The 22,959-nt window shown below is 47.2% G+C and overlaps 1 protein-coding gene across 2 annotated transcripts in view; it reads left to right on the top strand.

The window, feature by feature from the left end:
* Positions 1–22,959, top strand: part of LOC147718704 (integrator complex subunit 6-like) — a 340,537-nt gene that overhangs the window by 103,481 nt on the left and 214,097 nt on the right. For both annotated transcript variants that reach the window (XM_086918674.1, XM_086918675.1), the window contains exon 6: positions 3,842–3,970. In XM_086918674.1, coding sequence (XP_086774800.1) covers positions 3,842–3,970 — 129 coding nt within the window. The remainder of the gene's footprint in view (positions 1–3,841; positions 3,971–22,959) is intronic.

Genomic DNA, 22,959 nt, shown 5'->3' with positions numbered 1-22,959 from the left:
GTTAAGAGTGGTATTCCAGCCTACTTGAATATAAGCTTTTGTCCTCCGCTCTTTGGAAGAGCCTTCTGTCCCATCAGCGGGGCGGGATTCTGCATATGAACCTCCACCTCTATCCATGGAGATTGAGTGGAACCAACTGAGGGGTTTTGACCTGTGTGTGGATTTAATAGACATAATCCTAACAGTTAGATGCCAGCCTATCAAATGGATTTACAGGTTCTGTAGCAGAATCACTGGAGTTGCTGGGCAAGTTTTGTTGCCCTAATGTGATGACCCTCGTGTCGACCTGCTTCAGGTCAATGTATCTGTTGTTTTGTCAATAGGCATGGTATTTTTTTTGGCACTATTAAAAGTTATTTCTTGGCTTTTTCAGCCTATTTCATGTTTGCCTTTGTTGTTTAAGACACATATGTTAATGTGTTTACTTAAAGGACTCATGTGTTTCCTCATACTCCATTCACTATGCCACAGTGAGACCTTAAATGAGTTATCGCACTTTTGAACCTGTCCTCTGAGGCTGTTTACCATTAAGAGCACCTTCTGCATGCCATATCGGTGAAGTGAAGCTAAAGAACCAGCTGTGTAATAGTTGTCAGGCGTATGCAAACTGTTAACCTTGCGCTGCCAAACAGATACAAAATATTTCCAATCAACCCAAAACAGTAAGAAAAATGTAATTAGGCTCTACAGTAACTCTCTCACTCTAAGCACAAAATAGTAGAATCAGAATGCAAAATAATGCAGACTTGACATAAACATAACTTGCAGGCAGCAAAAAAAGAGGAATTTTGTTCGGAACCACGCCTAATTAGTGTTGGCTGTCTTTCTACACTTTAGGCTCGACTGAAAAAGGTATAGTGGCTATGCAGTGCTATTGTTGTCAGTGATATAGGTGGAAATAACTGATGCTTGGATTACCAAGATTGTGGCATGGATAGGGGTGGACATGGGCAAAGCAGAGGGATCGTCTTTTGGGAAGAGGAAGTCTCGCTCACATGGTGTGACGTGCTTGGTCACAGGCAAGCTATCTCCGCCCTGGTAGGACTGTGCCACCAGGGTGGACCAGATGAAGGAAGTTCTTGGATGGGATGATTGTCTGGACAAAACAGGGGATCCAGATGGAGTTGGATGTACCTAGAGGTAACCGGGTTTTTACCTTCGACTTTCAGACTTTCAAGACATTCATACTTTGACCAGAATGTAGGTACCTGCGGCTGGGTGAGGATGGATGATAGGTGTATCTGCACGATGTACCTCTTGATGATGGTGTGACTAGTGAGCACATTGTCCATCCCAAGACTGGATGGCAGGTATTGCATAAGTGAGGGTTTACTAGCACTGAGACCAGGTAGGATTCACTCTGGTCCATTTAGTGCATGATTTTAACTTTTTTTACTATTGACTATTAGTTAGTCTAGGTTTCTTGGGATCCATACTCCTGAGAAATATTCCCAACCAGTAGAGGTGACTTAGGGTCGGGCAGAAACATGTTGGTGATAAGTAGATGGTCCACGCCGTTGTGCTCACTTTATATCGCTTAGTTGGTTTTAGATGCACCAGAGATTACCACTAATAAATGTGAACACCTGGTTACCGCTAGATGCTTTTGACTTTGTCTGGATTTCTCTGTTTTGTCCAGGAAATTATCTTATTTATGAGCTCCCTCCATTGGGTCCACTGGTGACGTTGTCCTGCAAGGGCAGGGAGTGTTTGCCAGTGTGTGAGTGGGGCTTCCTCTTCCAAGGGGATTGGTCTTTCTGCTTTTCCTGTGTCTTCCCCATTCATGGCGGAACCTTGGTAGTCTAGGTATCAGTGATTTGTACTTGTAACACTGATAAAAAAGGCACTGCGTAACCACCATGCCTTTTTGTGTTTTGGGTCTTTAATTTGGGAGGAGGTGTGGTGGCGTATACTCCTTCTCACCTTCCTTGTGCTTTAAGGTATTTTGGATAGCACTTTAGCTTGCCCTGCCTCTTCGGCAGATTTGTAAGTTCTGAATTTAATTGATGGTTTTATTTCTGTAAGCATCATACAGTTAACTACAGAAGCATTAACACACTTAGCTTGATCAATACTGAATTTTTCAGCCTCAACTAAGAAATTTAAGTTTATTCACCTGCCCCTCGGCCTCTTCCACCTATACTGCATAATACAGGGTGTGGTCTAATGGCTACAGTGGTCAACCTTGAACCTGGGGAATCGGGCTCGAGTTTCGGAAACGACGCTAAGCATCCTGTGATTTTGAGCAAATCACTTAATCTCTCCATGCGTTTCAAAAATGAATGTGCCCGTCTGTAATGCAATTGGTGCTCATGTAAAGCCCTCTGATACCTGATATCTTCCGATCGATTTCACGCTATATAAAACTCCAAAAAACAAAAGTTGGTGTTGTGCAGTGGTGTCACCGTTCCATGTGGGACAGTCCATAACACTTCCTACTTTTTTCCTTTCTGACACATATCTTTAAGGAGGAAGATAGGCTTCAGCGGCTAAACCCCAAAAGGGCCTTTCGTTTTTACTTCAACCGGACTAAGTAGTACTGGGTGGATGGCCAGCATTTCGTTGGTGGAAGGTCCTGCCCTTGTCCAGAAGGATTGTCATATGCATAAAAATTGATTTTTCCCTGGCTAAGAAAGAGTCTCTTTAGGGTCTTAGGGCTCATTCCACTAAGACCAAGACCACCAATATGGCATTGTCTAGGGGTGTTCTGCTGTTAAACATCTGCCAGACTGCTACATGTGTGTTTGTCCACTTCTTTTTCAGAAATTACGATCTCAACTCTTAAGTTAACAGAGAGGTAAATTTTGCCTGTTGAGTTTTGCAGGACTTTCTGATGTAAAGTCCATCCTCAGCCCCGCCAACGTATAGGAACTAATGTTTTTGTATCTTTACAAAAGGTGAGCAATCTGTGGTTAGACATATCCATTAGGAGAACAAGTTAATTGCCTCTGGTAATACTCTTTCTGAAGGATACTCTGTCTAACCACAGATTCCTCACTTTCCTTCCTCCCACATTCGGTCAAACCGCAGAGTCCTCACTTCCCTTCCTCCCTTTTCTGTGGAGTGGCCTTTTAGGGTTCTTAAAAGTTCCTATTAGGTTTGGCAGATTATAATGACTACAGTCTCTCACTGTTAATCTAAAACTGACTTCTGCACACAGTTTGTACCTTTATACTTATCAGTGCCATTACCGGAGCCGCAACGCTGCCACATAAACTAATGGTACTGCCTGTTGGCACACAGGAACAATTGCTTGGAAAGTTCAGGTTCCATTGTGCTCCCAGTGGGATTTTAAAAATGAAACAGTTGAGAAATCTGCAATTGGATTATACACCAGAAAGAGCACTGTTAGCTGTATCATGAGTTTCACTCGCCACAGTTTTGAACACTCATAACACTCACAGTCCAACATCTCATCATCTTTCCCTTCTTTCACCCATATGTGTGTCCTAACTACAGCTTCCAGTACAAATATGGCAGTCACCTACTTCTCTGCCTCACACCTCTTTTTCTTCTGATACTGCCTGGCCTTCAGTAGCCAATCCATCTATTATTTTACCTCACCCCATGTTATACACCAGAGTGGTAATTTTGTAAACCAGATATATGACCGTCAATTCTTGATGTCCCCTATTATAGAATTCAAGTGCTTCTGGTCAGTTGGCATCTTGTGTGATATCCCCCCTCCCCCCCACTTAAGTTCTAAAATGTGCTGATGCTGAAATAATGGCAGTTCTTCGCACACAATGACAGTATACAAGAGATGGAATACATACAAATTTCAAGCACAAACTAGAGTGCCTTTTTTAATAATATGTACTTTTAAAACATGTTTTAACAGGTCGCTCCTACTGTGTTAGATCACAGAGAATGTTAAACCAGTGTTTAGAATCTCTTGCACAGAAAGTCCAGAGTGGGGTGGTGATCAACTTTGAAAAAACAGGACCAGATCCAAGTTCCACTGCTGAAGGTATCTATTTGTATTTTATTAATTCTCTTTATTTCTATTGTTGGCATGCATTGATATCTTCTTTTGAATTAGCATTTAAAGGCATGTTCAGTGTAATATTTCTTAATAGGTGAAGAGGTAATTTAGTGTAGAGACACTTTAACCTGTAGCACTTCAACGTAATCTTGAAATTAGAAAGGCTGGAACGTCTTTAAAAAAATCTTAAACAAGGAATTGTGCCTGAGATAAATACATCAAACACTTAGTTAACCTTTTCACTATTAGCAGTTTAGTGTAGATGTTTTTTACCTTCTGTTGAGCTCTCATACAGCCCAATGGGCAGTACTTAATTTGAGCCGCTGGTGCAGCTTAATTTGTAAAAAATGAAGTCCAGGTGCTCAAATATTTGTTGGAGGCCACACCCACTTCCCTCCGGCTCCACCCACTTCTTCCATCGGGTCCCCACACAATTAATCTCATGTATGTAAATCACCGTATATGAAATGTACATAAGCCAGGCCCAAAGGACTCCAAGTTGTTGAAGTGACATGTCGTCCTTCCAGGTAGACAGTATAGTTTAAGACTGCTTGATCTGGAGAAGCACAACGTCTGAATTGAAAATGGAACACTATAATTGGGGGTTCTCTTTAATAATAAGAATTGATTTCTACCCAAATTAACCCTTTTTGCAACATTAATCTATGCTCTAACCTATACTTTGAACTGTGCATGCAGTTCTTTGACGACAGTTAATAATTTAGTGTTCTATATTAGAACTTTTAACTTATAAACTGTAACAAAATGATGTCTCTTAGAAAAGTAGTAACCCACAGACCTATTTACATTATGTGCACTTTTCATCTGCAGGGTACGAATTCTTTACAGCAGGCATATTAACCCTCAACCTAATGATGAGTCAAAACCTCTACTAGACACACAATTCCCATCACTCTGCAGGAAGAACATTAATCACAGAGTTATCTTTAAATCTTTATTATTGCCTGGAAATTTGCTGGAGACAAGGAACCCCGCATCAGAAGGTTTAAAAATGAAAATAAAATTGCAAACACTGCGCTCATTGAAATCAGCACCCAGTTTGGTGGTACTGGCCGTACTGAGACGAATTAAACACTTCTTATCTTAATCTTATCTTAAAGAGTTTTATATAGCGTGAATTAGCTACATCCTTTCCCCGAGAAAGTATGCTAGGCTACTGGATGTCCAAAACTGCACTCCAAAAACGTTCTTCTTTATTGAGGGGGCTGGGGGCGGTAGACCCGTTCGGTTCAAGCCTGCCCGCCCCCACAATACTTCACTCTACTCCAGTACAGGTCGCTCTGGATTGCCGCGGCCCCTTTGTACGCCACACCATTCCGCTTCGTTTCATGTTAGTAGTTTTGTGTAGCAACAGTACGGGCAGTATTCAAGGCCGACGACGAAGGAGAACAACAACAGAACATCTCCTGGGACCTGTCTGCACCTGCTGTTGAGCAAGAGATCTACCCTCTCCCCTCCCTCGTTGAGAATAAAAGCACCAGTTTTTCCAAAATGTACTGTTACAAAAGAAACTAACTAAAAGGTTTAAAAGTATATGAGATGGATTAGAAAAGGTTTAATACCCCCAACCAAATGTCAAAGAGTTTTATGTTGTTGGCGATTGCTGATGAACGACTTAAGACTAGATAGATCATGGGTAAATGTTTTTCCCCCCATCGATTGAGCATTTTAAAAGGTGGAGATGGGCCACATTAGGAAGTGGTTGAAAGAGTCGATTAGTTGTCCGGAACTGCGTGTACCCGCTTATTGAATGAGTAACATAGGCCACATGGACAGAGGGAATGGAGCTATAGCAAAACTGCATGTTGTCTACACCCAGATTTTGAAACGATAATCATTAATACTACAATGTTGGCTGTATGTGGCTTTATTGTCAACTAATGGCGTCACTGCCTAAGGAACTTGAAACATACAAAGTACAGGGCATAATGAAAAGTTTACCTCACGGGACCATGGGGTTAGTGCCCGTCCACAGCGTACAAGGATGACATTTGCTAAACCTGCCCCTTTCGAAGTTATAGGGAATTGTTCCTACCGACTAACGTATGTTAGTTAAGTTTACAATTACTGCTTGAAATGCTTAACTTCTAATCTTATTCTTACCGTTACTAGTGGTGAGCTGGCCGGCAGGGACACACTGGCTGCACTGCACTGCCGTGTGCCTTTGCTTTCTTTAATTAATACGATTGATTAGGCGGCGGCCTGGTGCTGCCTGAATGTTGCCAGTTGATCGATGCCTGCACCCACAGGCTGCCCAGCTCTGCCCTTAACGTCGTCGGGTCAGGTGGGGCCGGGCTGACTTAACGTTGATGATGACTCGTGGTCGTGGGGAGCTTTGGTGGTTATGCTGGGGCGTGGCAACCGGTGGCAAAATGGAAAAAATCTGCGCGCACACAGCCCCTACCCTATCAGAACCCTCCAGCCCGGCCCACCCAAATAAATCAGTGTGTGTGTTCTGCGGCACGCCCACTGGTGGCAAGTAGCAAACAGTGAACACTGCACTGACTGAACTAAGAAGGGCCCGCGGCCGCCATGTCATATTAATTTGTATACATTTTCTTGGGCAGGGCTGCAGTGCAGGCTAACGGTAACGGCTAAGTAAGAAGTGAGTCACTACTTAAGCAACACTAAACGCCGTGACACTGTGACTCTCACACTCGGTGGGATACTATGTGAAAAAGACGCTGCAGGCTTGTGGCTGCACCGAGTACAGGTACATTTTAAAAAACATTAATGTGGGCGTGCGCACTCTCAGCTGATGCGTAGACCCGGCCCTGTTAATTAAGTGCCGGTGCTAAGCACCGGAAAGCACCGGCACAAATTAAGCACTGCGCTGGTGGGCCATCGACCCTCATTGTTGGGACCAGCACTTATTTTTGTTCATTAGACCTGGTGACTCAAGGATGATTTATGTAGTAAACCACTGACGTATTCTCCATCTTTAGGAGGACATAGCATTATATTCTCTCTTTGATCCAGGATTTAACACCAAACAAACCTGCTAGAAGATTGAGGTAGTTGATATGTTTGAGCAATCAATGAATCTCTTCTCTGGCCTCTGCCAAGACAAAATCTCTTACTAATATCTCAATTACCTTCTGAGATGCATTGCTTTTAGTTGTTAAAGGAGACTACATTTGAGGGATCCTGGGAAGATGGACTATATAGAGAAAGCGAGCAAGCCCACTACTCTAGCCCATTGATTTAGCAAGATCTTTGGTTTTGCGAATGCCCTTCTAAACTCCTGCCTGACGAGGAAGATATTCTGGAAGCTTCAAAATTGCCTGTTCGAAGTCTATAAATAATTCCAGCAGTCATGATTTGACTGAGGTACTGTTCTGATTTGCTTTTGTTGACTGCAAAGCCCAAGTCCTTTAACAAAGTCACTGCAAATCGAAGCTGATGACTGACAAGGATGGAGACTGGTTCATCAGAAGTATTTCATCGAGCTAGGCGATAAGTTTTATCCCCCTCACTCTGGGACACTCTACTACCGTCAGGAAGACCTTTGTGAAGCGCAAAAAAGTCCAAAGGGACGATATGTGAATGAATACACCTTTCCGGAGTAAAGACTGGAATTGCTAGAAAGATGTCCTTAAAGTCTAGACATACCATTGTGAGAAAGTGGCTCTATATCAACTGGACCAAAGTAAGGTACAGGGTGTATAGAGTACACCCAGAGGTATAACCGAGGTTAAAGTCAGGTCTGACCTTACTCTCTAAAGTGGTAGCTTGGTCGAGCAGTAAGGCAGTATCAGAAAAAGGTTTTGCACACTCAAGAACTGAACTCTAGGCCAATTGTTTTTATATCCAAATTTTTAGAACCAACAGGTATCAAAATATACTTTTCTCGATATGAGTACTCTCATGTAATTACTTTGCCATGGGGCAATAAACTTTGTAAAAACAATAGGTACAATGGTTGCAGTAGGCAACACAATTCTAAACACAATTTAACATTAAGCTCAATGGGTTTTTCCTACATAAATGCAGTTGATTACTTTTGTAACTTCATAACTGGACCCTAGATTCAGTCCTGGGGTCTAAGCTGAAAACAGTTTAGTAAAAACGTTTTAGTTATTGCAATGATTTCTAAAGAATATAATGGTATTTTAAAAGTTGACACTTAAAAACTTTTTAGTGCAAAACCAGCAATGTTATCCAATGGAAGGAAATCGAAATTTGCCTAGCTTACGTAACGGTAAGTTTCAATTCTATTAAGGACACGGAGGCGAGGATTATGCTATATCTTCCTTCGCTTTATTAACATAAAGAAACCACAGCAGCTCAGGAAAAGATATAATAAGAACAAAAGATGCTTTAAACATAAAGCATTGACGTAATGTTCAACAAAAAAATCAACAACAACTCCCAAGAGTCTCTTTGCTTATAATAATAGTCCATAGTCCTTTGTCTCTGTCCATCATCACTATATAACCGGACTTCCCATCATCTTCCTCCTCTTTCTTCGCGCAGATCACGCTTAAGCCTCATTGGTCCTGTTTAGCACCGTCGTTGCCTGCCAAAAAAGGAACAGCATCAGCGAGGTGGCCCAGGAAATGCGACAACAAGGCGAGGAGCTTTCAGTGAACAACACAGTACCGACAACGTAAAGGAAAACGCTTTACTTACTGCCATATGGGTGGGTAGAGACACCACTGTAGTCCGGGTGGGATAATCCTCGCCTCCGTGTCCTTAATAGAATTGAAACTTACCGTTACGTAAGCTAGGCAAATTTCGATTCTATGTCAGGACCGGAGGCTTCAGATTATGCTAGTTTAAAGCTTACTTACCACCAACTGAGCCAAATCCACCACCGGCTTAAAGTAAAACCTCTTGAAGGTGGAATCCGAGGACCAGTCCGCTGCTCGCATAAGGTCCTCCAGACGAGCACCCACAGAGAATGCCTTAGAGGCCATGGCCCCCCTGGCGGAGTGTGCTCCAAAGAGAGAAGTATTGATGCCCGCTTCCTGCATGACCCAACGCACCCACCGAGCAATAGTGGGGGAGGAGACAGCTTTGTGTGGCTTCCGCAGAGCAATCAACAACTGACGCTCGCCCGGAGGGCGCAGATCCAAAGTCAGGTCCTCATATGCTTTGAGGCATTGCACGACACACAACTTAGGAGTGTCAGTAAAGGCTGGATAAGAGATGGAACGCGACGACGTCTTAGTGCGTCGGCCCACCGTAAAAGTAACCCCATCCGGGGAAAAAATGCGTGCAGAAACATCCAGCGCGCGCACGTCCGAGAAGCGCCTACAAGAGACCAGACATAACAACATGGCTAATTTCGCCGAGAGCTCCTTAAGAGACAGATAAGAATTCGCTGGCCACGACAGGAACAGATTCAGAACCAAATTGACGTCCCAAAGGACGGAGTACCTGGGTTCCGGCGGCAGTGCGAGGCGAACCGCTCGCAGAAGCCGGCACACAAAAGGGTGTTCCCCTACCGGATGGCCATCGATGTTATCATGGCCCGCAGATATCGCCGACCGGATAGCATTGATCGTCCTATACGCTAAACCCTTGTCGGCCAAATGAGCCAGGAAATTCAGCACGGGAACAAGGCCGGCGACCATGGGATCCAAATCCCTTCGTAAACACCAACGCATCCACTTAAGCCAAGCGGATCTGTAACGCTTCGTCGTACTATCGGCCCATGCTTTGGAGAGCAAGTGCGCAGCTGACCCCGAAAGGCCCGGGAGCGTCCAGCGTCTCCTGAGAGCCTCCACGCCACGAGGCGGAGAGTGTTCTGCATGACGAGAGGGTGAGGTTCCTGATCCGGGCTCGTCAGGAGCAGAGGAAACAGGGGGAGTAGGATTGGAAAATCCCAAGAAAGTTCCAGAAGAACCGGAAACCATACTTGAGACCTCCACAGCGGTGTAACCAACACCAGTTCCGCACCCTGGCGGCGTATTTGAGCCGCCGTTCGCATGATCATGGAGAACGGGGGAAACGCAAACGGCTGTTCCCGACTCCAATCCTGCAAGAACGCGTCCGTGGCCTCCGCCAGAGGGTCCGGCCTCCAGCTGTAGAACCGCGGCAGCTGGTGGTCGAGACGGGACGCGAAGAGGTCCACCGAGAAGGGGCCCCAAAGGGAGTGTAGCCACCGGAAGACTCCCGGATCCAGTTTCCACTGGCTGGCATCCCTGAGATGTCGAGAGTGCCAATCCGCTACCTGATTGCGCTGGCCTGGCAGATACTCCGCCGTCACCGCAATGTGACGAGACAGGCAATAATCCCAGAAGTCCTTCGCTAAGTCCGCCAAGGCGCGGGACCGAGGACCTCCTAGGTGGTTCACATACCGGACCGCCGAAATATTGTCCATCCGCAGCAGGACACAGGCCTTGACCGAATCCTTGGTCCAACAGCGAACAGTGAAGGAGCCCGCTAGGAGCTCCAAACAATTGATATGCAATTGTTGTTCTTCTGACGACCAGGCGCCGCCGGTGGAAAAATCCCCGCACCGGGCGCCCCAGCCCGACCTGCTGGCGTCGGACTCTATGATCAAGTCCGGAGCCGACCCGAAGATCGCTCGCCCATTCCATGCCTCCATGTGAGACAGCCACCATGACATCTCCTCCTTCACTTCGTCCGTGAGGGGGACCCACTGATCGTAACACATCCCACGGCGCAAATGCTGCGCCTTCAGGCGCTGAAGAGCCCTGTAGTGCAGCGGGCCTGGGAAAATCGCCTGGATGGAGGACGATAGAAGACCCACCACCTTGGCGACATGGCGCAGTGACGTACGGTCCCTCGCGATCGTCTGCCGAAGCAGGTGACGTATCTTTGCGACCTTCCGACCCGGAAGGCTCAAGACCGCCTGTACCGAGTCCACCACAAAACCTAAAAAGGTGATCTGCTGAGTGGGAACCAAAACCGACTTGGAGCCGTTGATGACGAACCCCAGTCTCTGAAGCAGGCCGACAGCTTGGCGCAGCTGTCCTGCCAGCACCTCTGGGCACTGCCCCATGAGGAGGATGCCGTCTAAGTATACCAGCATACGGACCCCCTGACTTCTGAGAAACTCCACTACCGGGTGGAGGACCTTCGTGAAGCACCACGGGGCCGAAGAAAGACCGAACGGCAGGGCGGTGAATTCGAACACTCTGCCGTCCCACAGGAATTGTAGGAAACGACGATGAGGGGGGTGGATGGGAACGACCAAGTAGGCATCCTTGAGATCCAGTCGCACCATCCAATCCCGAGGGAGGAGCACGTCCCGAAGGAGGTGGATCCCCTCCATCTTGAAGTGACGGTAGACCAACCACCCATTGAACTCCTTGAGATTGATCACAGGCCTCTTGCCCCCATCTGTCTTGTCTACCAAGAAGACGTTGCTGAGGAACCCATGTGGGTGGCGCGTTGATAGACGGATGGCTCCCTTGCGCAGCAAGTCTGAGACCTCCTCGTCTATCAATCGCGCGTCGGAGTCTGAAAAAACCATCGGGCGCGGGGGCCTCGCCTGAGTTGGTTGGTCGTAAAACTCTATATGGAAACCTCTCACAGTTTGCAAAACCCAAGCGTCGGCAGTGAGCAATTCCCACTCCCCGTAAAAGCTTGCCAGCCCCCCCCCAATCGGAACATGATCCAAGCAAAGTACACTTACCGGGGGCATTTCCTTGTCCGGAGTTCTTCTTGAACCCTCTGCCACCATAGCGCTGTCCCCTCGTGGGGTAGAAGTTGGTGTAGTTGGCCGAGGTCTGGTACTGACCTCTTCCGGAGCCTTGTCCACGGTTGTTGGTCTGCTGACCACGGCCGTGAGGTTCCGTGACGATCGTAAGTGATGTTTTCGACTCGCACGAATATGGTCGAGTCTGGTATCTATGAACCGCAAATGACGAGTTTAGTAAGTGTGCGCAGTTTCGCTGTGCTAACTTAAACCGTTTGTTTGTTATGTGGGTTTCTCATCTGTACCCACGGGTTCCATCTTAGATACGGCATCCATTTTGTCTCTTGCCCTCAAGTAGCCAGCGAACGGACGCTGTCCGCTTCGCGACCCTGGGACTCCCAAGATATCTGCGGAAGACACATGTTCTTTGAAAGTGTCTTTATGACGAGGGGGTTGCTGCTGTAAGGCAGGTGGCGCCGCTCGAGGCTCATCTTGCCGCACGGGCTTATTGTCTCAGCCGTGCATCTCATTAGGCACGTCCCTTTGATGCCTGTATCTCATGCTTCCCGATACCTCCCCTTTTACACCCTTTCCGATCTCCCCACTGTCTCCGTCTTCCTCTGCACCTGTCTTCGTTCCTATTTCGATCTACTTTACTGCTGATTGGAATTTGCTAATGGTGGGAAGATGGGTTTTTACAGTTGGGAACCGCCAAATGTTTCCGCACTTATGTTCCGGACTTTGTGTGTTTCAAAGTGACCAAAGCGACCCCTCTGAGAGCTAAATGTGGGAACCGGGTTGTAAACTATTGTGTATCATGTTAGCCTATGGGTAAGAACTGTATAAAAGGAGCGATCCACAGAACCAATTTGAAGCAGTCTCCCCGAACTACAATCGATGTACTTCCTGTGACTTCTGTGTTCCCTGCAGTAAATAAACCTTGACTCTTTGACGCCGAAGGAAGTGTCCCGTGTCTCTGTGACTTGTACGCCGGAGCAGGTTACCCACGAAGGTTTCAGGTGTTGTGCCCTGGCACCGCTGGGTCCAAAAGAACCCAGTCCTTCAGTTGGCGCCCAACGTGGGGCTGCATCAGTGGTACCGGTCCAAGCCCGACGATCGTGAGGAACTTCGTGTGAAATCTCCGAGGGAAGGTGCACCCCGCTTCATCGATCCTGTTGTCGAAATAAGTGGCCCGAAGACTTTTCCCGCGAAGATTCCCGCCTCCTAACGGCTGCGACGGACTGCTGCCCTGACTGTAGACCTGTTTTGGCGCCTGGCGTAGACCTTGGTATAGCGAGACGATTGACGGGCCTTCCTGAGGACGCCATTGTTCTTTGAGTTAAGTATTTGTGGGTCGCTCCCAGAGTTCTTGGTTGTAGACACTTTAGCGAGTGTCTTTGTTGTAAACACTTTAGCGAGTGTTTTTGTTGTACACGCTGTGTGAGTGTTTTTGTCGGTGACACTTTGCTAGCGTACTTTGTTGTTGTATTTGTTTGACGACTGCAGCCGCCAAAGACCGAGGGTTTTGTTCTTGCTGGGACTTGGTAAATCCCGTAACCCTTGAAGTTTGTGAAACTCGGCTAGAGTGCAAGATGCCTGGTCGCAGTACTTTGTTCAGTTGCTTTAGACCTTGTGGTACGGATTCCCTGCTGGAGGACTCGTGTCCGATACCTCCGGTTGGAACTCCTACTTATGACTTATATAGCAAACATGGGCTAGGCCCGATTGCTTTTAACGATTATTGGATAAAATATACAAAGAAAGACGGCGATCTTCGTTGGCCACCTCACGGTAGCTTCGAAGCGTCGATCTTAGATAATTTGGAAATAAAGTTGTTCGAACGTAAATCTAGGCCGGCCATGTTTGATGCCTTTCGGTTGTGGCGCAAAGAAGCCCGACAGAAAGAGATCAGACAGAATAAACGTAGTGAGCGAGATAATGTTGCTACCATAGTGAAGAAAGCTGAGCAGTTTCAGCGTGATAAGGAGGATAAGGATAAGGAAGTGTTTGAGAGGCTACAGCGTATGTCCATAGATAAATGCTATCCTGCTTTGCCTGTGGAGTCGGATAAGAAGGAAGAGGCAGTTGAGGATTCTTTAATGTCCTATCTTATGAAGTCGCCACCTCCGTACGTACAGGGTATCGCAGCTCCTGTGGTCCCTGCCGTACCTGTTCTTCCACCTGTTATTCCTCCACCAGTTCCTCAACCTGCACCCGCTCTTCCGACTGTTCCTGCTCCTTTGCCTGTTTCTATTCCTACTGCTCCTCCGCTTCCACATACTCCTGTTCCCGCTACTGCTCACGCTACTGCTCCTGTGTTGTTAACCCCTGTTGTTGCTAATGTCTCTACTCCTTCTCTTGTTAGTCCTGTGTCTTATTCTTGTCCCTCTACTCGTAACCGTAATTCTCCCAGTGTGACAAACTTCTTTCAGTCGCTCGGACCTGTTTTTGGCTCTGCTGGTTCTGATGGTCCTCAGAGACGTAGCCAGCTTCCTGCTAATAGAGAACGTGTTGCGCTATACAATATGGCGATGGGTTGGATGATAAACCCTGTTAGAAATCCACCTCGTGTTGTTCTCGAAACGTTTGATCAATTCAACATACCAACTCAGAGATATGTGTTTGATGAAATGTGCAAGTTCTTACATGATCAGATAGCGGCCAATGCGCCTGACGAGGTGCTGACCGCCCTGTCTGAACTTCGACTTCAGTTCGCCACTGGACTGATAGTAGATACTAATGTCCGACGTGCTATTGAGCGGTTACTATCTCTTCGTCCCGCTCCTATTCCTCATGCATTGTTTGTTGAGGACATTGAGCAACGAGACGAGTCTGGCCAATACCCTATGCGTGAAGTTCCGCCGGTTTGGATACCAGCTGATAATACTAATGCTGCCCAGCCAGTTCCGGCACATTTCCAGAGAGTGTGGATACACCTCCCATGGAAACGATCGGAAGTGCTTCAGGTGAAACAAACCTTGCCCGATCCTCGCAAAAATCCTGCAGGGTATTATAAGGAATTATCGCAGCTCGTAGACGCTACGATAATGAATCTTGCCGATATCGACATGTTGTTTGGCAATGTCGTACCGCAACCGGTATGGGCTAAGATTCGTCACCAAGATCACGCAAATGAATTAGGTGGTGATTGGAATGCCATTACAGCGGCAGACGCTGGACAAGTGGCTGCTACTAAACCCGATCAGTTGATTGAACTTCTTCCCCAGCGAATCATTACATTAATGAAAACGCTTATGCCAGCTATGAGGGTAAATTGGGATAAGTTGTCAGCCTGTAAGCAGAAGAAAGATGAGAGTGTTTCAGACTTCTTCACGAGGTTTGAGGAAACATTCGTTGATCATAGTGGACAGGATATGGGTACTGAGGGTGGACAACGGTTGTTTGTGGATAAATTCGTATCGAACTTATTGCCCGACTTGTGCAATAAATTGAAGAATTCAGAAAGTGCGTGGGCCGTTTCTACCTCAGCTCAAATATTGGCTACGGCACAATATTATGAGAATAGAGAAAAAGAGGAAACTGACCGTGCTGATAAAAAGACGAAAGAGCTGAAAACTAAAGTGTTGTTGCAACAAGCATATCCGCCGCGTTCTAATCAGAATGCGCCTCAACAGAATAGATCACAGTCGCAATCGAATCGATCGCAGCCGCGTAATGATTCCTCTTTCCAAAGATCTTCATTAGGGTACAATCAATGTGCTTATTGTAGACAGGAGGGACATATTAAATTTGATTGTCCTGCTTTAAATGACCGTAATAGTGGTAATTCGTCTAGAGGAGGCCGTGGTGGTTCACAGAATGCGTCACGTGGTAGAGGTCGTGGTGCTCAGAACGACCGTTCTGACCATTCATCAAATTCTAATAACTGTTTCGATCAACGTGGATCATCGCAAGGACGATCTGCGCAGTACAATGTAGACGATTATTACGTCGATCAGGGAACTGACGACAGTAATTACTAGGACAGCCAAAGACAAGGAGAGGGAGTGGTATCAGTTCCGGTTGATCAGAGAGGGCCTTACGTCGCAGTTGCTACATCGGGCGTCGTTGAGCCTTTTCTGTTGGACACTGGTGCAGCGAAAAGTTCTATCATGCATTCGAAACTCCCTGGCGCACCTTTGTCTGGCTTAACAAATGTATCCGTTGGATTCTCTGGCGCCCCCGTTAGCAATCCAGTTTCACGCCCTTTGCCCCTTAAAATTGGGCCTCGTGAGCTCGAAGCTCCGTTGATTTTAACCACTGGCTGTGGCGAAAATCTTTTGGGTCTGGATTTGCTTAAACGTTTGTATGCAACTTTGTATTGTTCTCCTGCGGGTGTAAAGCTTACGTTAGGAGAGAGAGTAGTCTCTCCCATGTATTTGTCCCTCGATAAGCTTCCACCGGAATTGGATTCTCTTCCTGCGTCTTTGTGGGCGACGGGTCCAAATGATGTGGGCCTACTTGATATCTCCCCTTATGTTGTTCAGTTGAAATCCAATGTGCGATTGCCACGTATTCCCCAATACCGTATCTCCCTTGATGGTGAACGAGCTTTGTTAGCGATCATCTATGATTTGATCGAGAAAGATGTTATTGAGGAGACTCGGGGAAACGTGTGCAACAGCCCTGTACTGCCCATTCTTAAACGTACTGATCCTACCAAACCGCCTGTTTATCGTTTTGTTATCGATTTACGGGAGGTAAATAAAATTGTGGTTCCTCAATTCCCTGTTGTGCCTGACATCACGGCGCTACTGACTCTGATTCCAGCTACTGCTTCATGGTTTTCGGTGATTGATTTGAAAAATGCGTTTTTCAGCATCCCGATTGCCGAAGAGAGCAGGGACCTTTTCGGTTTCTCTCTTGGTGGACGTAGCTTCCGCTTCAAACGCGCTCCTCAGGGCTACTGTGAAAGTCCATCGATTTACAGTCAAGCTTTGAAGGGTCAACTGGATGCGTTTAGGTTGCCGGTTGGTGCGGCTTTAATCCAATACGTCGACGACTTATTGGTGGCTGCTGATACTCAGGACATTTGCAAAATTGCTACAGTGTCGTTGCTGCAACATCTCTGTGAGTTAAATCATAAGGTGTCACCTTCTAAACTCCAATATTGTTGTCAAGAAGTAACCTATCTAGGTCACTTATTGTCAAAGGAGGGAAGGAGATTGACCCCAGAGAGAATTGCAGCGATTGCGCGAATGGCTGTGCCACAAACCCAAAGAGATGTGCGTGCCTTTCTAGGTATCACGTCGTACTGCAGGCAGTGGATTCCTAATTTTTCATTGCTAGCGAAACCATTGGTGGCTCTTACGTGCAAGGATGTTTCAACTCCTTTACCATGGACGGAAGAATGTCAGAAAAGTTTTTCTGAATTACGTGATTCATTGTGTTCGGCTCCTGTGTTAGGTACCCCTGATTACAGCAAGCCGTTCACGTTATATGTTCACGAGAGGGAAGGTTGTGCTTTGAGTGTCTTAACGCAACCTTTTGGTGGTAAGCAACGTCCATGTGCATATTTTTCCTCGACCTTAGACCCAGTAGCTAGAGCATTGCCGAGTTGTTTGAGAGCAACTGCGGCAGCTGCGGTCTCCATCCGACAATCAGCAGGATTGGTCATGGATAATATGCTTACGGTGATGGTTCCGCATGCAGTCGATACTCTTTTGAATCGAACGAAAACTCAGCACTTGACGAGTGCGAGGTTATCTGGGTACGAATTGACACTCTTGGCAAGCCACATTCAAATAAAACGTTGTAATGTCCTAAATCCGGCAACTTTGTTACCCATTAGTGCAGAGTCAGATGAAGTAGCAGAACATGACTGTTACTTGCGGACAGAGGAGGAAACGAAAGGTCGAGTGGACCTTAAAAACACCCCATTGGAAGACCCTGACGGCACCCTGTATGTGGATGGGTCATGTTTTAAGTTGCCGAATGGCGATGTGACTACTGCTTATGCTGTTGTAACATTGAATACTGTTGTTGAGTCTGCAAGATTGAATCAGAATTCTGCCCAAGCTGCGGAGCTGATTGCTCTCACTAGAGCATGTGTGTTAGCAAAAGGGAAACGTGTGAATGTGTACACCGATAGCCAGTACGCTTTTGGTGTAGCGCATAGTTTTGGACGATTGTGGCGAGAACGTGGTTTCTTGACGTCACATGGCACGAAAATACAGCATGGCCAGCTTGTGAATGATCTTTTGGATGCATTGACTTTGCCTGCACAGGTTGCAATTGTTAAGTGTAGTGCGCATCGTAAAGTGACGGATGATGTTGGTCGTGGTAATGCGTTTGCAGATGATATTGCTAAGGAGACTGCCCGGAACCTTAGCACTCGAATGTATGTGACGAGTTCGGTTAGGGGGCCTGCAGAATCAAGTATGTGTGAAAATACCATAGAGAGTGTGAAAGCAATACAGAATGAGGCCACCGAGACTGAAAAGACGAAGTGGAAAGAAAGTACGGGAAGGTTGGATGCGAATGGTTGCTGGATTGATTTGTCAGATCAGAAAAGATGGATGTTGCCTGATGCGTATGTACTGGCCGTTGTGACAATGGCACATGGGTTAGCACATATTAGCGCGAAAGGTATTTGCAAGTTGTTGGCTGATGTGTGGAAGAATGATGGTATTACGAAGTGTGCTGAACGTTTGGTGAAGAATTGTATGGTGTGTATAATGTACAATCCTGGCAAAGGAACCCCAACTCCCCCTGGCAGTTTTGCTCCTCCTTCGTATCCCTTTGAGGTGATCCAATTGGACTTCATCCATATGGAGAGATGCAATAACCTGAAATACGTTTTGGTTGTGGTTTGCGCATTCTCCCGATGGATCGAGGCCTATCCCCTCAAAGACAATACTGCTTTGTCTACTGCGAAAATCCTACTGAAGGAATACTTTCCTCGGTACGGAATGCCTAGAGTCGTGTGGTCAGATAACGGAAGTGAGTTTGTTGGAAGTGTGATGAAGAGTGTGTGTAAGGGCCTTGGAATTAATCAAAAATTCCATAGCGCCAATCATCCCCAGTCAGCTGGATTGGTTGAAGGGTACAATGGCACCCTTAAACTAAAACTAGCGAAGATTCAGGCTACGACTGGACTTTCGTGGCCTGATGCTTTGCCTCTAGCATTACTGTCAACTAGGGCGACTGTACACTCCCGAATAGGGCTTAGTCCCTATGAGATAGTGTTCGGCCGTCCTGCGAATGTGTGGGGGGTTCCTAGGCCAGGAATATTCTCTGATCTTGAGTATCCGATGTTGATTGACTACTTACATGACTTGACTGCTAAACTGAGGTTAATTCATCAACAGGTTTACGACGCCTTGCCGACGCAGACGGAGGGTCCAGGCCACCAGCTCCAGCCCGGAGATTGGGTAGTTACCCGTAACTTCTCACGCAAAAAGAATCTGGACCCCCGCTTCGTTGGACCTTACCAGGTGCTCCTGGCCACGAGGACTGCCGTTCGTCTTGAGGGGCGGAAGAATTGGGTACATGCTACCCATTGTAAGCGAGTCCCTATTCCTTTGCCGGCAGACCCGTGGGTAAGGAAAGGCATTGCGTCAATAGAAACAGAAACATTGCCGGCGTTTGTACCTTTTAGCGACGCACAGCTTGTTGGAGAACCCTCAGCGCAGCAGAAAGCCACTGTTGAACACTTGTCAGCAAAAGACTCAAGACCAGCTCAACCAATTGATCAGCAGGACGTTGTCTCTTCAACGGATCCTTTGTTCGACGAGCAGACACGTCCCGGGAAACATCGATATTCTTTGCGTTCTCACACTAAGGACAAATAAAAATTTTCTTGTTTTGCTGAAATTGATAACTGCAATATCCTCGTTTCCCCTGATCAATTTTGAACATTCGTATCATTGAAACTTGTTTTGTACATATATCAAGCTACTTTTTGTATCTTTTTCCTTCCACAGCTGAGAAATATTGTGCTAAATATATATACATATTGTGTATTGAGGGCCGTAGGGCCGCGCGCGTACTTCCTTCTGGACAGTAGGTCTTGACGCTAGGTTAAAGGCCGTCGGTTCCTAGGAATTCCTGGGGATTGACTATTGCTGCACAGAACGAAGTGCGTCAAGAAACGTTGCGGACGGTCGTAGGGAAAATGGCATTTTCGAAGCTGAATGATTTGGAAAGAGCTCAGGCGTGCAGAGTCAAGCTGCAGAAACTCAGTCGTACTAAATGTTTTGTATTTCAATTGTTCGTATTGTTTTTGACTGCTTCTGCATTTTTGGCGGGTGGGGTGTATTACACTATGTCTTACTTCTTACTTCCTACCCCTACTCCTACTCCTTACCCTAACCTTACTTCTACTACTTCTACTGCTTCTCCTCATTCCTTTCATATGTTACCGGAACACGAACAGGCTAGACGTGTAGAATTCCGCAACAATTCCTTTATTCAGCTCCTCCATCAGCATCAGTTAGTGGTTAACACTACTAATTGTTGGGTGTGTGGGTTGATGCCACATACTACGGGTAAGGGAATTCCATATCTGGTGTTACCGTATAGTTCCCAAGGGTCAGCTCGAGCATTCCAAACAATGTTTCGAAGCGCACTGGGTTTCCACCCCACTCAAGAACAACGTTCCCCCAACTCTGGTCCTACCTCGTATCAGAGGCTGCTATCGATGGCAATAGAGGATATGGAAGATGAGATCCATGATCCTTTTCTTATCCCTAAAGAAGAAGTACAAGCCTATAGGGTCCTAAGTAGAGGGGAATATAGTATGTTCACTAATGAAAAGCAGCTTAAAAGCTCGCTTCCAATATGGGTCGTACCCCACACTGGTAATCTTTGTCTTGTGGGTCGTGGTTCGCAAGCCTCACTTGGAGCAAGTGCTTGCATTGAAAGTTACGTTCTGCCAATGTCCCCGTCCCCTGTGTTTCTGGCTGCCAAGGGTACGTACTTTATCTGTCATGATCGTGCATATACATGGTTGCCCGCAGACTTCATGGGCTCATGTTTCATTGCAAATCTGTTGCCTCCGACGTTTACTGTAGATGCCGATTATCATAGGACTAGAGTTTTACGAGGCGTAATTAGCGAAGAGGATACTGCCGGTCAAGAGGCAGGAGACTTTTTCAAGGGTTTCCTCCCGTTTTGGGGACCTATGGTTAATAGTAGGAACCTGAGACATTTGACTCGAGTGGTAGAATCGACAGCTAATGTTACTGCCAGTGCCCTTGGTAATATCACCACAGAACTTCAGGCGGAGAGACTTATGACGTTACAAAACCGTATGGTTTTAGATGTCGTCTTGGCAGATCGCGGTGGGGTATGTAAAGTGATCCATTCGAGCTGTTGCATTTTCATTCCTGATAATGCTCCTACTGTCTATCAAGCCATCTCGAAGTTGCATAAGATCTCCGAATCCATACACGTGGATGTAGGGGATTGGACGCTACTTGGATGGTTTTGGGGCCTGATGTCGACTTGGGGTTGGAAGATTCTGATGATCATCGGGGTTGTGGTAGTGTTCCTGTTCACGTGTTGCCTTTGCGTACAGTGTGGTCCTGCCTTATGTGGCCTCTGTGCTACAACGTGTATGAGACAACCATCTGTTACCAAGGGGACTCGGTTGGACAGAGCTATGCTACAACGACATCTTGATGGTCTGATGAATATCGAATATGATTCCGACTAGTGCTTGCCTACATGAGGGCAAAAGGAGCGTCTGAGGTTCCGTGACGATCGTAAGTGATGTTTTCGACTCGCACGAATATGGTCGAGTCTGGTATCTATGAACCGCAAATGACGAGTTTAGTAAGTGTGCGCAGTTTCGCTGTGCTAACTTAAACCGTTCGTTTGTTATGTGGGTTTCTCATCTGTACCCACGGGTTCCATCTTAGATACGGCATCCATTTTGTCTCTTGCCCTCAAGTAGCCAGCGAACGGACGCTGTCCGCTTCGCGACCCTGGGACTCCCAAGATATCTGCGGAAGACACATGTTCTTTGAAAGTGTCTTTATGACGAGGGGGTTGCTGCTGTAAGGCAGGTGGCGCCGCTCGAGGCTCATCTTGCCGCACGGGCTTATTGTCTCAGCCGTGCATCTCATTAGGCACGTCCCTTTGATGCCTGTATCTCATGCTTCCCGATACCTCCCCTTTTACACCCTTTCCGATCTCCCCACTGTCTCCGTCTTCCTCTGCACCTGTCTTCGTTCCTATTTCGATCTACTTTACTGCTGATTGGAATTTGCTAATGGTGGGAAGATGGGTTTTTACAGTTGGGAACCGCCAAATGTTTCCGCACTTATGTTCCGGACTTTGTGTGTTTCAAAGTGACCAAAGCGACCCCTCTGAGAGCTAAATGTGGGAACCGGGTTGTAAACTATTGTGTATCATGTTAGCCTATGGGTAAGAACTGTATAAAAGGAGCGATCCACAGAACCAATTTGAAGCAGTCTCCCCGAACTACAATCGATGTACTTCCTGTGACTTCTGTGTTCCCTGCAGTAAATAAACCTTGACTCTTTGACGCCGAAGGAAGTGTCCCGTGTCTCTGTGACTTGTACGCCGGAGCAGGTTACCCACGAAGGTTTCAGGTGTTGTGCCCTGGCACCGCTGGGTCCAAAAGAACCCAGTCCTTCAGCCGATCGCGCGGCCCCTGCCGCGACCGGCCCCTCCAGAAAAACGCTGGTGGAACACCCTCTTGATGCTGGACTGGGCCTTGTCCAGCGACGTGAACGTATTCACAAACTTTCCCAGCTCGCGGATGAAAGGCTCACCGAAAAGGCCACCCTGGGCCACGGCACCTGCCTCCGACGAGGCCAGGTCCCCCAGCTTCGGATCCAGCTTGATAAGGAGCGAACGCCGCCTCTCCGTGGATAGGGCACAGTTGGCGTTGCCCAAAAATACGATCACCCTCTGGGCCCAGTTGGAGAGCACCTCCGGTGAAATGGCGGTGCCATTCGCTCGGGCCTCCTCCGCCATATCAAGGATCTTCGTGGCGGGCCCGACCGCATCCAACAGCTTGTCCTGGCAGGCCCGCCAGGACTGGTCGATCCCCTTCCTGGGGTCCTTCATGAATTTCGCCAGGAAGGTGGCCATCTTGGGGTCCAATTCTGGTGTCATGGCCACTTTCCCTTCCAGAGTAGGCCGAGGGCATTCCCCGCGCAGGCAACCCCTCGCCTCCTTCTCCAGGGGCTTGCGCAGCCTGCCCGCGACAAACTTCGCCACCGTCTCCCCCGGGACCCAGGCCGCGGATCGGGGGTGGACGATCTCGTCCGGGTCCAGCATGCCCGACTCGTCACGGGGCATCTCCTTCGCTGAAGGTGTCGGGAGCCAAGAGCGGGTCGACTCCCCGTCGTCATCCGTGTCCGGGGAG

Source organism: Lissotriton vulgaris, chromosome 4_1 (genome assembly GCF_964263255.1).
Source record: "Lissotriton vulgaris chromosome 4_1, aLisVul1.2, whole genome shotgun sequence".
Taxonomy (NCBI): domain Eukaryota; kingdom Metazoa; phylum Chordata; class Amphibia; order Caudata; family Salamandridae; genus Lissotriton; species Lissotriton vulgaris.
Note: the sequence above shows the minus strand (reverse complement) of the source record. Positions and strands in the feature narration are given on the sequence as shown.